The following is a 13,925-nucleotide window of genomic DNA, read 5'->3' on the forward strand; positions in this document are numbered from 1 at the left end:
ACCCGTAGTTGTGACTAATACAAGTCTCTTAACATTCTTAAACCTGCTTAGTCAGTTTCTGGCTGCCATCGACCACAGGGCAGGAATGAACCCGAGCCAGGCCTCCAGTGCGCTGCAGGTTCCACTCACCCACACCTTCACAAATCACAACGACAAAACGTACAGCTTTGGATATTGTGGAAGGAAAACCAAGGCGGACATGGGAAGAGCATGCAAACTTCACACCAACCACTAGGGGGCGCTGAAGTGGAGCCAAGCACGTCGATAACCATAGGGCTGCTGGGCTAACCACTGCGCCACTCTGTTGTTGACTAAAGTCTTCCCCGATTCAGAAACACAAAAGGAATCGTACCTGCACGTCTCTGAGGGTGTGGGAGTAAAACCGAGGCAGACACGGGGAGAACATGCAAGAGGTCACGCAGACCACCATACAGGACTGCTAACCAGAAGGCTGCCCTGCTAACTGCTGCACCGCTCTGTTTTTAATGTAACTCTTTCAATCCATCAGCCTAGCAATTCACCCCTCCAATTCGGACCACCTATTCCACTTTATGGTCACGCATGTCTATGCCATAATAAAAATTGAATTACTGTTATATTTCAGCCAGGGTTCCACTGTCTGGGGATCACATCTTTGTTTTCTGTCCGTTTGATTCTTTTGTTTTAATGATGCTACAGGTCTGAAATTCCTTATAAATATTTATGAGTCTGGGGTGTCGTTTGGTTTCTTCGTGTATACGCTGCCTTTGTTATGTGCCTTGTGTTTGGTGGGTGGTCACCTGCCCATCACCACCACAGACTGCCCTATAAATCCAGAGAGGGTCCTGGCGGTTCATTCTAGATGTGCTGTGGAGTTTCGGTGAGTCTCCTTTTGTTTTGTTTTTTTTTTTTTTTTGCTGTGATTTTCCGGATTTTTTGACCTCCTCACCTCGATGATTCTTGGATTGCCTTTTCTGGCAGCTCCTTTATGCATTTTGTGCTCTTTGGAACTTCACGGTATAGCGGAGCATTTTGTGAGAATGAACTCTTTATTTCATAAAGATCCTGCCTGTGCCCTCACGTTTAGCCAGGGGTTTGACAGGAAATCCCCCTCTACATGGACATTTTTGGAAGTGTTTTGGAACTTACTTTCTTTGGAACTCCCTAGTAATAATAATTTTTATTCGAGGAAAACAACCTATTAGAAGTAAATCAAATGTTCTTACTGTGGCTGTTGACAGTCGAGACCACTAAATCTCCCGTGTCAGATTTATTACTAGCAGACCAGACCAATCTATTAGCGCCTGCACGGTTGTCATAATGGCTCTTTCTTCTGAATTCCTTGTGATTTTTATTTCAAACACAACATTTTAACCTCGCAGCTCCAAAGTTCAGTTCCCAGGTCAGGGTTACTGTCAGCGTGAAGTTTATGTGTTTTCACTTTGTGTGTGTAGACGTCCGTCTCACATTTAAAAGACGCGCACATTCTGTTAATGGGGGATTCTAAATTGGCCTGTGGGGTAACACTGGACAGTGTCGGAGGGGCACTGATGGCAGGGCCAGTTCTAGCTTGCCTTGCCTGGGGGTGTCAAAGGGAGCTTTCGAGTGCACTGATATACAAGGTTTTACAGATTTAAGGGGTACACGGACTGCAGCTCATGCTAACACCTCATAATGTGCACCTTGTCTGATAAGATGATCCATCCCAGACCCAGTAGCTGTTCCTCCCCGGCTGGGGTTCACCTTCTTTATTGTACGTTTTTGATTTATCTGTATATGTTACTATCGTGTTTGTTTATGATTAGCATTATACTTTATGCTTTATGTCTTTGTTATGTGCCCTGTGTTTTATGGGTGGTTCCCCAAGAGGCGGGGCCACCTGCTCATCACTGTGACGGACAGCCTTCAGCCCTGTGATGGGAGGAGCAAGCCACAGTTCCTGGTGGTTAATTCGATTGTGCTTGGGAGTTGGTGAGTTATTCTTGTGATTTCTGTCTTTATTGTGATTTTCTTGAGCTCTGTATTTCGACTATCCTTTGGATTTGCGATTTGGATGCATTTGCCTTTGTTTATCTTTGCCCTTTCAGGCAATTTCCTTTTCCTTTTGTGCTCCATGGAACTGGCTTTTCTGCAGAACATTTTTGGAAGGATAAATATTTTATTTTATTTTATAAAGGTCATGTGTTTACCCTTATTACTGGCCAGGCTTTGATGGTAAATTCACCCTAGTGGGCATTTTTGGAAGTTTTTGGAAGTAGAGTTACCAGCAGGACACCCAGCCTCAAAGAGTGGCAACCTTGAAAGACAAGAATGACGCGCCGATGAGAAGGCCCCGAGTTCTGTAACTGGAGGTGACTTTGATCCACTCACCCGAGGTCACACCTTCCTTTAAAAATCTCTGTGCTCTCTTTGAAAGCTGAGGACCCCCCTCTCTGAAGTCTCAAAGCTGACGAGCCGTTCTCTCTTTGGGGACTTGAAAGCCGAGGTCCACTCTGCAATTCTGAGAAGACAGAGAAGCAACCATTGCTTGAAGAAGGCAACTTCAGCATCTAATCTCTTGTGCCAGAGGGAGGAACACATTCCCTGTGAAGTTGCAGACGACTCAATCAAAATAAATCTCAGAACATCACAAACAAAGGACCACATCTCAAAGACAAAGAGTCCACTCCAGAACAACCGTCCACTTGATCCCAAAGCAGCAACAGCAGCAACTCCACACAACATCGGACATCAGACCCCTGGTATCATGAAATTGTTTATATGTGCCAAGATAAATCAGAACTCTGAATAGCCGGCCTCTCGATGTTACGTGTTTGTCTCTCTGCATTGTGTGGCATATATCAATATACAGTCATATGACAAAGTTTGGGACCCCCTCTCAGCCTGCATAATAATTGACTCTCCTTTCAACAATAAAGATAACAGTGGTCTGTCTTTCATTTCTTAGGAACATCGGAGTACTGCGGTGTTTTCCAAACAAAGATTTTTAGTGACGCAGTATTTAGTTGTATGAAATTAAATCAAATGTGAAAAACTGGCTGTGCAAAAATGTGGGTCCCCTTGTCATTGTGCTGATTTGAATGCCTGTCACTACTCAATGCTGATTACTGGCAACACCAAATTGGTTGGATGAGCTCGTTAAGCCTTGAACTTCATAGACAGGTGTGTCCATCATGAGATATAAAGGTATTTAAGGTGGTCAATTACAAGTTGTGCTTCCTTCCCTTTGACTCTCCTGTGACGAGTGACAGCATGGTATCCTCAAAGCAGCTCTCAAAAGATCTGAAAACAAAGATGGTTGAGTCTCCTGGTTTAGGGGAAGGCTACAAAAAGCCATCTCAGAGGTTTAAACTGTCAGTTTCAACTGTAAGGAATGGAATCAGGAAATGGAAGGCCACAGGCACAGTTGCTGTTAAACCAGCAGGTCTGGCAGGCCAAGAAAAATCCAGGAGCGGCATATGAACAGGATTGTGAGAATGGTTACAGACAACCCACAGATCACCTCCAAAGACCTGCAAGAACATCTGGCTGCAGATGGTGTATCTGTGCATCGTTCTACAATTCAGCACAATTTGCACAAAGAACATCTGTATGGCAGGGTGATGAGAAAGAAGCCCTTTCTGCACTCACACCACAAACAGAGTCGCTTGTTGTATGCCAATGCTCATTTAGACAAGCCAGATTCATTTTGGAACAAAGTGCTTTGGACTGATGCGACAAAAATTGAGTTATTTGGTCAGAACAAAAAGCGCTTTGCATGGCGGAAGAACACCGCATTCCAAGAAAAACACCTGCTACCTACTGTCAAATTTGGTGGAGGTTCCATCATGCTGTGGGGCTGTGTGGCTAGTTCAGGGACTGGGGCCCTTCTTAAAGTCGAGGGTCAGATGAATTCAACCCAATATCAACAAACTCTTCAGGATGATGTTCAAGCATCAGTCACAAAGTTGAAGTTACGCAGGGGTTGGATATTCCAAACAAGACAATGACCCAACTGTGGTGGGCTGGCACCCTGCCCGGGGTTTGTTTCCTGCCTTGCGCCCTGTGTTGGCTGGGTTTGGTTCCAGCAGACCCCTGTGACCCTGTAGTTAGGGTATAGCGGGTTGGATAATGGATAGATGGACAATGACCCAAAACACAGTTTGAAATCTACAAAGGCATTCATGCAGAGGGAGAAGTACAATGTTCTGGAATGGCCGTCACAGTCTCCTGACTTGAATATCATCCAAAATCTATGGGATGATTTGAAGCAGGCTGTCCATCAAATTGAACTGAACTGGAGAGATTTTGTATGAAGAATAGTCAGAAATACCTCCATCCAGAATCAGACACTCATCAAAGGCTATAGGAGTACAGCGTCTAGAGGACAAAAGGAGGCTCAGCTAAGTATTGATATCATATCTCTGTTGGGTGCCCACATTTATGCACCTGTCTAATTTTGTCATGATGCATATTGCATATTTTCTGTTAACCCAATACACTTAATGTCACTGCTGAAATCCTACTGTTTCCATAAGGCATGTCAGATATTAAAAGGAAGTTGCTACTTTGAAAGCTCAGCCAATGAGAAACAAAAATCCAAAGAATTAAGAGGGGTTCCCAAAATTTTTCATATGACTGTATACATTTATCATATTGCTATAATCCTCATGTTTATTAATAAATTTATTCAACATAATTGGGAGTTTATAGGGGACCCCCACTTATTACTTTATCTGACACGATATGGCTCTTTATGGCTTGAAGAGGGAAGCCGTGTGTAGAGCTGCACTATGGCTTGGAGCACCAGGGAGGCTGGAGTAAGATGGGGGGCTTTGGAGTTAAAGCTTGTTTGCTTCTGAACTGTTTTGGTACCAGCACTGAGGTCAGAAAGCTGCTATCGATATCCAGACCTCATAACTATTATGTTTCCGCCAGGGGTCCTTCCCTGGCATATGTTTCAATTGTTTTTTTTTTCCTCTTTATGTTTTGTCTTTTAAATATTATCAGTTATATTTATTTTGTTTTATATGTTGATTATGTGTATAGCTATGTACAGTCAGGTGCAAAAGTTTGTGAGCGCAGCATCAAGGTGTACGTATATGCCAAAAAAAATCAAACTAGCCCAAAGTAGCCCAAATGAAGTGGACATTTTGTTTGTCAGTTTTATCATTTAGTTTCTACTAGCCACCCCCCGCGGATCAACCTGTGTAGAAGTGAAACAGGACAGCGAGGAGGGTCCCGCCCGGCTCCACACTCCTGACGTCACGCTTTCCCCTACCCTCGGCCCGCAACCTCAGTCTCAGATTAGCGCGAATATAATCGGTCCTGCAAGTGAACTATGATACTTAGCATGATGAGAGAAGTCTCAAAATCAACCGGAATGTTCAAGAAAATTCTAGAAAAAAGCCCGATCTAAATCCGTGAAGTAGTTCTCTCGTGAAAGGCGGACAGACAGACAGACAGACGTTGGATCTTATATATAGCGAGATATTTGAGGATATGCTCTGCCATGTCACTTGTGCTTTGTAGGTGGTTTGCCAAGAGGCAGGACCACCTGTCTGTCACTTTTGAGGGTCTGCCCCCAGTCCTCACTGTATATTGTATGCTCTTTATGTTTAGTGTTATTCTGCAGATTTTCTTCCTATCTGACCTTTTTTTTTTGGCTTCTCTTAAGGATTTTGACTTTTGATGAATGTACCGGGACTTTGTTACCCTGGATTACCTTTAAGGGCATCTCCTTGTGCCTCTTTTTTTGCTCTTGGAATTTTTTTCTTTGTAATGGATATGTTTTTGAAAATAAATCTTTCATTTCTAAAGATTACTTGTTTGCCCCAGAGGTTTATGGTCACCTCCCCTCCAGGTGGGGCTCTCATAAGTTTGCAGGAACATTTCTATTATTTTCTGGTCCTCCCTGTTTAGGGCCTGTTGGCATAGCTAGCAGAGAGTATTGAGCTGTGGCTGCATTCAGGTGGGCCTCTGCTGGGCTATCCCGATTAGGATTCTGGCCTGCTACCTAGTCTTCTCTTGGAAGGCCTTGCCCAATCACAACAATAACCTTTTCTTTATTTTTGTCTCTGGTTCCCCAAAACTTATATACTAGGTCAAATGAGGACTGCAAACTGACTGCCTTGAGTTCTTGTGTCCTGTCAAATGTCCCAGCCTAATGCTGCCGGGATCAGGTTCTCACTCCTAAAATATTGAATATTGAACATGTGGGAGGATAAAAATGTGGGTGAGCAATGTCAACTTGTAAAAGTTTATTAAATGGGATGGTGTAACCAGTAAAACGTTGCTGCCTCTCTCCCCGGTTTGACTGGTTTTGGTGCGCCCGCTGTGTAAATACGTTAGCGTCTATTTATGACCTCCAATATCAGTTTGATTGGCGACTCTACTCTCTTAGAAATAAAGGCGACGGAGAGCGACAAGAGCACAAGGAGTCTGACAAACGAGAGGAGACCATTCAGTCCATCAAGCCCATTTGTTTAGCTAGTAGCTAAGTTGTCCCAACATCTCACCCAGAGTCTTCTTAAAGGTTCTCAAGGTTTCTGCGTCAGCTCCAAGTCTCGCTAGTTTGTTTCAGGGTCCCACAACTCTTTGTGTAAAGAAGGGCTTCGTGGCTTCACTTTTAAATGCACTTCCCCTTCATTTCCAGTGATGACATTATAGGCTCCCAAAAGAACCATCCACCAGAAGATTCCAGAAAGAACATTTTATTATACACTCTGCAAAATCTTGTGGAAAGGAAAGTGGAGGCTGTTAAAGATAAAGTGAGTGGGAGGGGGGTGGGACTCCATATTAATATCCAGGCCTTTCTAGGTGACCAACAACCCAATGGCGACTCTGGCAGAGCTTCAGAAGTCCTCAGCTGAAATAGGAGAAGCTGTCAGAAGGACGCCAACCTCAGCAGCAATCCATCAGTCAGGTGTTTATGGCAGACTGGCTAGACGGAAGCCCCCTTGAGTGAAATGCATATGACAGTTTAAAGGACACTGAGAGCAGGAGAAGGAACATTCACTGGTTTGATGAGACAAAGAATTGAACGCTTTGGGCAGAACTTCAAGCACGGTGTCTGATGAAGACCTGGCACTGCTCATCACCTGCCTAATACCATCCCTACGATGAAGCATGGTGGCGGTTGCTTCTCAGTGACAGAGAGACTGGACAGAATTGAGGAAAGGATAAGTGAAGGCAAATACAGGGAGGTCCTTAAACAAAACCTGTCTCCGAGGGCACACCAACCCCAGCCTGGGACGAAGGTTCACCTATCATCACGACAATAACCCGAAGCAAATAGCCAGGACAATGCTGGGGTGGCTTTGGGACGAGTCTCTGGGTGTCCTTGAGTGGCCCAGACTTAAACCCCAGAGAACTCGTGTGGAGAGACCTGAAGATGGCAGTTTACAGACTAACAGGGTTTGAGAGGATCTGCCAGGAAAAGACTCCACATGTGTGGCCGGCTTACAGAGTTTTACCTGAGAAGACTTGGAGATGGAATTGCTACCAAAGGAGGCTTGTAGAAAGTACTGAATTAAGGATGTGAATACTTGTAGGAATGAGAGATATCTGTTTCGATTTAAATAAATAAATAAATAAAAAGCTCAAATCCAGGTGTGCAAAGCATGTAGAGTCTTACCCAAGAAGACTCAAAGCTGCAGCTGCTGCCAAAGGGGTTTCTAGAAAGTACTGAATTAAGCAAAAGAGTGTAATTACAGCTTCAATACCTATCTATGAGGTCAGTCAGCTAGATAGATAGATAGATAGATAGATAGATAGATAGATAGATAGATAGATAGATAGATAGATAGATAGATAGATAGATAGATAGATAGATAGATAGATAGATAGATAGATAGATAGATATGAAAGGCACTATATAATAGATAGATAGATAGATAGATAGATAGATAGATAGATAGATAGATAGATAGATAGATAGATAGATAGATAGATAGATAGATAGATAGATAGATAGATAGATAGATAGATACTTTATTAATCCCAATGGGAAATTCACAACTAACACACCAACATCACGTAATGCCCTCATGGTCACTCATAAAACGCCCATCGAATGCCCAGTTACACTATGGGTAACTTTTGCGACTGATGTTGTGAGCGTTACATGATGTACGTCACACCTATTGTGGGCTGCACTTAGACTCATCTTGAATTAAAGGTCTGAATGCTTAAATAAAAATGAGGGATTTCGGGTTTCGATTTTCAATAAATTTGCAGGCCTTTCTGAACACATGCTTTCACTTTGTTATTATGGGTGACTGAGTGCAGGTTGATGTGTAAAACTGGCAGATTCATCCAGTCATCAGTCAGTCATTATCCAACCCGCTATACTCTAACACAGGGTCATGGAGGTCTGCTGGAGCCAATCCCAGCCAACACAGGGCGCAAGGCAGGAACAAACCCCGGGCAGGGTGCCAGCCCACACCAGGGACAATGTAGGATCACCAACGCACCTAACCTGCATGTCTTTGGACTGTGGGAGGAAACCCACGCAGACACGGGGAGAACACGCAAACTCCACGCAGGGAAGACCCGGGAAGCGAACCCCGGTCTCCTTACTGCGAGGCTGCTGCGCCACCGTGCCGCCAGATTCATCCATTTAAATCTAAATTTACAACATTGTTAAAGTGTGTAGAGAGTGAAGGGGACTCAGTATCTTCTGAATCCACTGTAGGTGTGACGATCAGGTTGTCGACAAACATTTAAACGTGTAGTGCATTTAGATCTTAACACGTACTGTAAATAGCCGTGAACAGATGGTAATAGAATTGGCCAGGGGGCTCATGACTTTAGAAGGGCTCTTGCTGCTTACACTCTTAAAAATAAAGGCGTCAAAGAGATTCTTCAGAGCAATACCTTAGAGCGGTGGTGTAGGCAACAGGGGGTCTTCAGAGGCTTAACTCCCAAAGTTACTAATATATGGTGCCAAGCCCCTGATCTTTTTGTCCGTTTTGTATGTATTTTTATACATATATGTCAGTGAACTTGAAACCGTAAGGTTTTAAAGAGCCCCCCCCCATGAAGATTGACAAACCCCCGTCCCAGCCCACATTTTTCACAACATCTTATGTAAGTTGGTGAAGTCAAAACCACAGCCTTTATCTAAATACACCTGCTGGACGCTTGGCTAAGGAGTTATGAAAAATTTAAACCGCAACACAAAGCAGAACAAAACACCAGCAAAGGGGTCTAAGACCCTGATACCCACTGCAGTTAAATTTTCACTGGTACCCCAGCTCTTTGATTGAACGCTAGTGTATTGCCATAAACAGAGTACTGTCATTAATTTGGTTCCACGCCAAGCACTGCTGATACCATCACACCCAAGATACACCCCTGAAATAGGGGAACCATTTTTGGTTTCTGAAAGAGCCATCCATATGAAGGTTCTAGAAAGACCCTTTATTTATTTAGATCTGCAACAGGCTCCATAAACAGCCATGAACAGATGATAGCAGATTTGTGAAATACCACTGGCTTGCTGATTTTCAAGGACTCGCTGCACACAATGCCACAGGTTAAGTTCAGGTCTTCTTGACCTCTCAGCGTCCCGCATGTTAGCCTGCATATTTGGAATCTTTTCAAAGACTAGAGGGCTAATTTCATATGCAACTCACACATCCCAAAATGAAATGGGTCTTTGTCAAGCAGTGGTTCAACAACGAACCAGACATAAAGTGCCATTTTATTTAAGAGTGTCGTAGGAACCAACTGGGAGCTGCCAGGCTGTCCATCGCTTCCGAGGCAGTTCACCTGCGCTGCGCCTTCTTGCTCCATATGAAGCTAATTATTTGTTCCCAAGAATTAATTGACTGTCACCATCGCACAAGTCCTTTCAAAACGCACCCAACCGAAGGCGTTCTAGTCCGAAAACAAATGCCGCCTGTGAGTCGAGAGCACTCGACGGGTTAACAGCAGACCGCGCGGCGAGGAGAAGGTGTGGTCGTAGGTGGATATGGGCGGGGCCTGGGTCAGTGGGCGTGTCCCAACAAAGGTGTTGAGGAAGTGGAGGAATTTCAAAGCAGAAAGACAAGGATCGGTACGGATAGGCGCAGAAACGGAGAGGCAAGCGAGTGGGTTTAGCAGCTAGCAAACGGCAGAGCTAATGGCGCGATGATTGTGTGAAAGACACACACACACACGAAGAGAGAGAGAGAGAGAGAGAGAGAGAGAGAGAGAGAGAGAGAGTGAGTGGTGTGTGTGGAAGTAAAAGAGGGACTGGCAAAATGTCAGCTCTGGTTAGATAGCGAAACCCACAGCACTGCTGCTGCTATACACGGAAACTTTTAAGCAGAAAGGCAACGAGAGCGAGCGAGCGAGCGAGCGAAAGAAGAAGCGGCGCCCTACCGAGCGACAAGCTATGCTGCTCAAGGAGTACCGAATATGCATGCCGCTCACCGTGGACGAGGTAAGCGTCCGATAGCCGACCCTGTCTGTCTGTCTGTATGTCCGTCCTTCTTTAACTTCTCCTCCTCCTACTCCGTCTGCCTGCCAGCCAGGGATGCAGCGCAATGCCAGGCTTTCGCCCATCTGCACGTGCACTCACACCCGAATAACGCGCACCCCCCACCCCCCCGATCGCCGTCCAGATTGTCTTCCTCAAGTCTTCTCTCCCTTCGATGCTGACATCTGCTGTCTGCTGGGGTCAGGCGGAACACCTCCGGCACCACAGCGCTTTCTGTTTCCCCCCTGCTCGTGCTCCACACGCTGATTTACTCCTGGACTTTGACCCTGTTAAATAGGCAGCAGCCCGGCACACACACTGACATCTTGCCAAGGGCTCACGTTTGTGTCTCCTGACGCCTGACCTGCTGTCTGCTCGCTAGCCTGCACCCTCCCTGATGCCCCGCACAGCTGGACAGAAGGCGAAGTTGTGTTGTTTGTGTCTCAGTCGGCGACCCGCCGAGCTCCAGTCCCGATGATGTCCTTATCTCAGGGCTCGATCAATTCGGGGGGTTGCCAGGGTGATAGCTTTACAGGTTGACCATGTTAGTCCATGGAAGCGTGCAAACCTCCATTCTATATATAGAAATGCCAAACAAGTTGAGGAGATGCCGGTGTTTACAGTGAGAAGAGCGCAGGCAGCTTATTAGGCTGGCTCGAGACCACCAGAGCCCAACCGGGGGTAGAATCTGAAACTGGGACCTTGTGGGTACGCTGCCGGTCCACTTACCTCATCATGTGGTTTGGGAGGATCTGTGTGGTTTTGCCGACCTTTTAAAAGATGGGAGATCCCGATCCGGCCCCGCGCAGCTTTCCGTTGGAGTGTTTAGTGAGCACCGAGGGTGTGGTTGTAATTAAAATGGGATAAATGTTTCTTTTTTTTAAGGCAGCGTCAAGTTTAGTCAGCCCAGTTGCACATTTGTTTTTCAGGTGTGACACCGTTTCAAAAACACAGCCTGGAGTTAGTTAGCATGGATGAGTTTGAGGCTTTGTGTATCTTGGTGGGTGGCTCTTACCACACTGGAAAGGAAACTTGAAGTTCCCTTAGGAAAAATTAGGCAATTAGATTCTATTCTAGTCCATGATGTCAGCCCCACCCAGGCACGACCTGCACCCATCAGCTGTGGTCTTCGGGCTTTTCTTGCCTGAGCTTGTCGGCTGAGAGTTGCTTGCAGGCTTTTTCGCTCCAGACAGATGCTCGGAGACACATGGAGCATCGCAGGTTTATGGGCTGATGAATGCAGCTCTGCGATGGATGGCCTGCAGCCATCACGCTCTGAGATTTTCACTGGAAGGCAGCCACTCCTGCTCAGATTCCCAGCATTAGCAGTTTTGTGAAAAATAAGCCTGATGTGTTTGGTTTTATGTGGAATTTACTACACTGCTTAGGGCTTCAACTGATTTGCTCTAATTGCGTCGGTTTGGACTGAGAACCGGTTTCCTGTGGATGAGCGAGTTTGGTTGGTGTGTGACAGGAAGGTGCCTATGCATTGTACTTCGAAAGTAATAAAGTTACAGTTTTACATACCATCTCCTAAATGGGGGGTGGAGGGGGGCGTGCAGTAGATCACACCATTAGAGAAGAAAAACATGGACCAGGAATTTCAAATCCATTGTGGTTTCTTATGTTTTCATTTACTTATTTATATGACGTTGTAATTCACAGCCACTCACCTGTTAGATTCAATTGTCTTTCTGGACAACACTGGCAGGTGAAGTTGCCTGCTCAGGACCACGCAGTGAGCCCACAATGCCTGGTCACTAGAGGGTTCCCCCCCTCACTTGCAATTAAATAGGAGGTCATTAGAGCACCTCACCCCACCCTCTACTTGCACTTAAACTGGCCACTACATGGACCCCCTGCTTCTTCCACTTAAGATGGCCACTAGAATGGCTGCATGTTGCTAATAAGATCACCATTGGAGCACCCCACCTCACCCCCCCACCCCCACTACTGGAACTTAAAATGGCCACCAGAGGCCCCCACCCCGCTACTTGCACCTAAGTTGTCCAGAAGAAGTCCCCCCTGCTACATGTACCTAAAATGGCCACCAGAGGGCCCCCTGCTAGGTGAACTTAAAATGACCACCAGAGGGCCCCCCCACTACTGGAACTTAAAATGACCACCAGAGCCCCCCCCCCACTACTGGAACTTAAAATGGCCACCAGAGGCCCCCACCCCACTACTTGCTCTTAAAGCGGACAGAAGTGCCCCTCACCTGCTTCATGCACTTAAGCTGCCCACCGAGGGCTGCCACTTGCACTTAAATTGGTCATTAGAGCACCTCACCACCCCCCCCACCCCCCCCCCCCCCCACTTGAATTAAAGCTGGCCACTAAATGGACCCCCTGCTTCTTCCACTAAAGATGGCCACTAGAAGGTCCCCTTGCTACTTCCAGTTAAGAACACCATTGGAGCACCCCACCTCACCTTACTCCCCACTTTTACCTAAGGTAACCACTAGAGGGGGAGCTACTTGCACCTAAGTTAGCCAGAAGAAGTCTCCATTGCTACTTCTACTTAACATGGCCACCAGAAGCCCCCTGCCACCACCAGTACTTCTACTTAAAATGACCACCAGAGGGGTCCCCTTGCTGCTTGTCCTTAAGATGGCCACCAGGGGGGCCCTTTTGCTACTTACACTTAAGCTGCCCACTAGAGCCTCCACCTTGCCGTTTACAGGCTGGCCAGATGAAGTCCCCATTGCTACGTGTACGATGGCCACTAGAGGGCCCTCCTTGCTATTTGCACCTAAGCTGGCCACTAGAACACCCCCCCCCCCCCCCCCCCCCAATTAAGCTGGCCACTAGATGTCCCCAATCCCCAAGGAGTACAAAGAAGAAGAGACATGACAGAGGCTGGATGCTTTCTGAGTAGGCCATTTTTCAGGGTGAACGTAAGCACCTTTATAACCCGTGGACTGCTCTGCTTGTCTAAGTGTGCAGCATTTATGTTTTTGTGGCGTCTTCTAGATTTGAGAAAACGTCAAATCTGAGCTTTTGATTGATATATTGGAAAATGAGCAGCCATTCTGTTCTTTTATTTGGGGGTGTGCGCTGGGTGACTGTGATTTGGCAGCTGTGCCCTGTGATATGCTGGCATCCTGTCCAGAGTTGGCGAGGCTGCTGTTTTTAAGCTTTGCCTCATTGATGTATTTTGAAGCTTGTATGCTGAAGGCGCTATAACAGTAGTGGGCTCACTGTGAAGCGGTACACTGATCCCTCAGTTAATGAAGGCCAAGTGTTCTGCCCTTTTGGTTTTCATTATCTGGGGCATATTTTGCATGGGAGGAATATTCTTTTACGTTACAGTTTTATTGGGTAGTTACGTATGTTATGTCTGGCACCACATATGTCCATTGTGGTCTTTAGGGGGAGCTACTGAGCCAAACTCAAATATTGCCTATGAGGTAAAAATAAATATAAAGATGACTGATCCCTTTACAGGAGAGTCTGGTTGGCTGGTAAGTATGTGTGTCCGGTAACTCCGTATCTGTCAGATA

General features: G+C 46.0%; 1 protein-coding gene across 1 annotated transcript in view; it reads left to right on the forward strand.

The window, feature by feature from the left end:
- Positions 1-9,979: 9,979 nt before the first annotated feature.
- The window catches only part of pitpnc1b (phosphatidylinositol transfer protein cytoplasmic 1b), a 36,902-nt gene continuing 32,956 nt past the window's right edge, over positions 9,980-13,925 (forward strand). The window contains exon 1 of the mRNA XM_028822360.2: positions 9,980-10,387. Within this exon, the coding sequence (XP_028678193.1) occupies positions 10,340-10,387 (48 nt within the window). The 5' untranslated portion in view covers positions 9,980-10,339. The remainder of the gene's footprint in view (positions 10,388-13,925) is intronic.

The sequence above is a fragment of the Erpetoichthys calabaricus genome, chromosome 16 (genome assembly GCF_900747795.2).
Source record: "Erpetoichthys calabaricus chromosome 16, fErpCal1.3, whole genome shotgun sequence".
Taxonomy (NCBI): domain Eukaryota; kingdom Metazoa; phylum Chordata; class Cladistia; order Polypteriformes; family Polypteridae; genus Erpetoichthys; species Erpetoichthys calabaricus.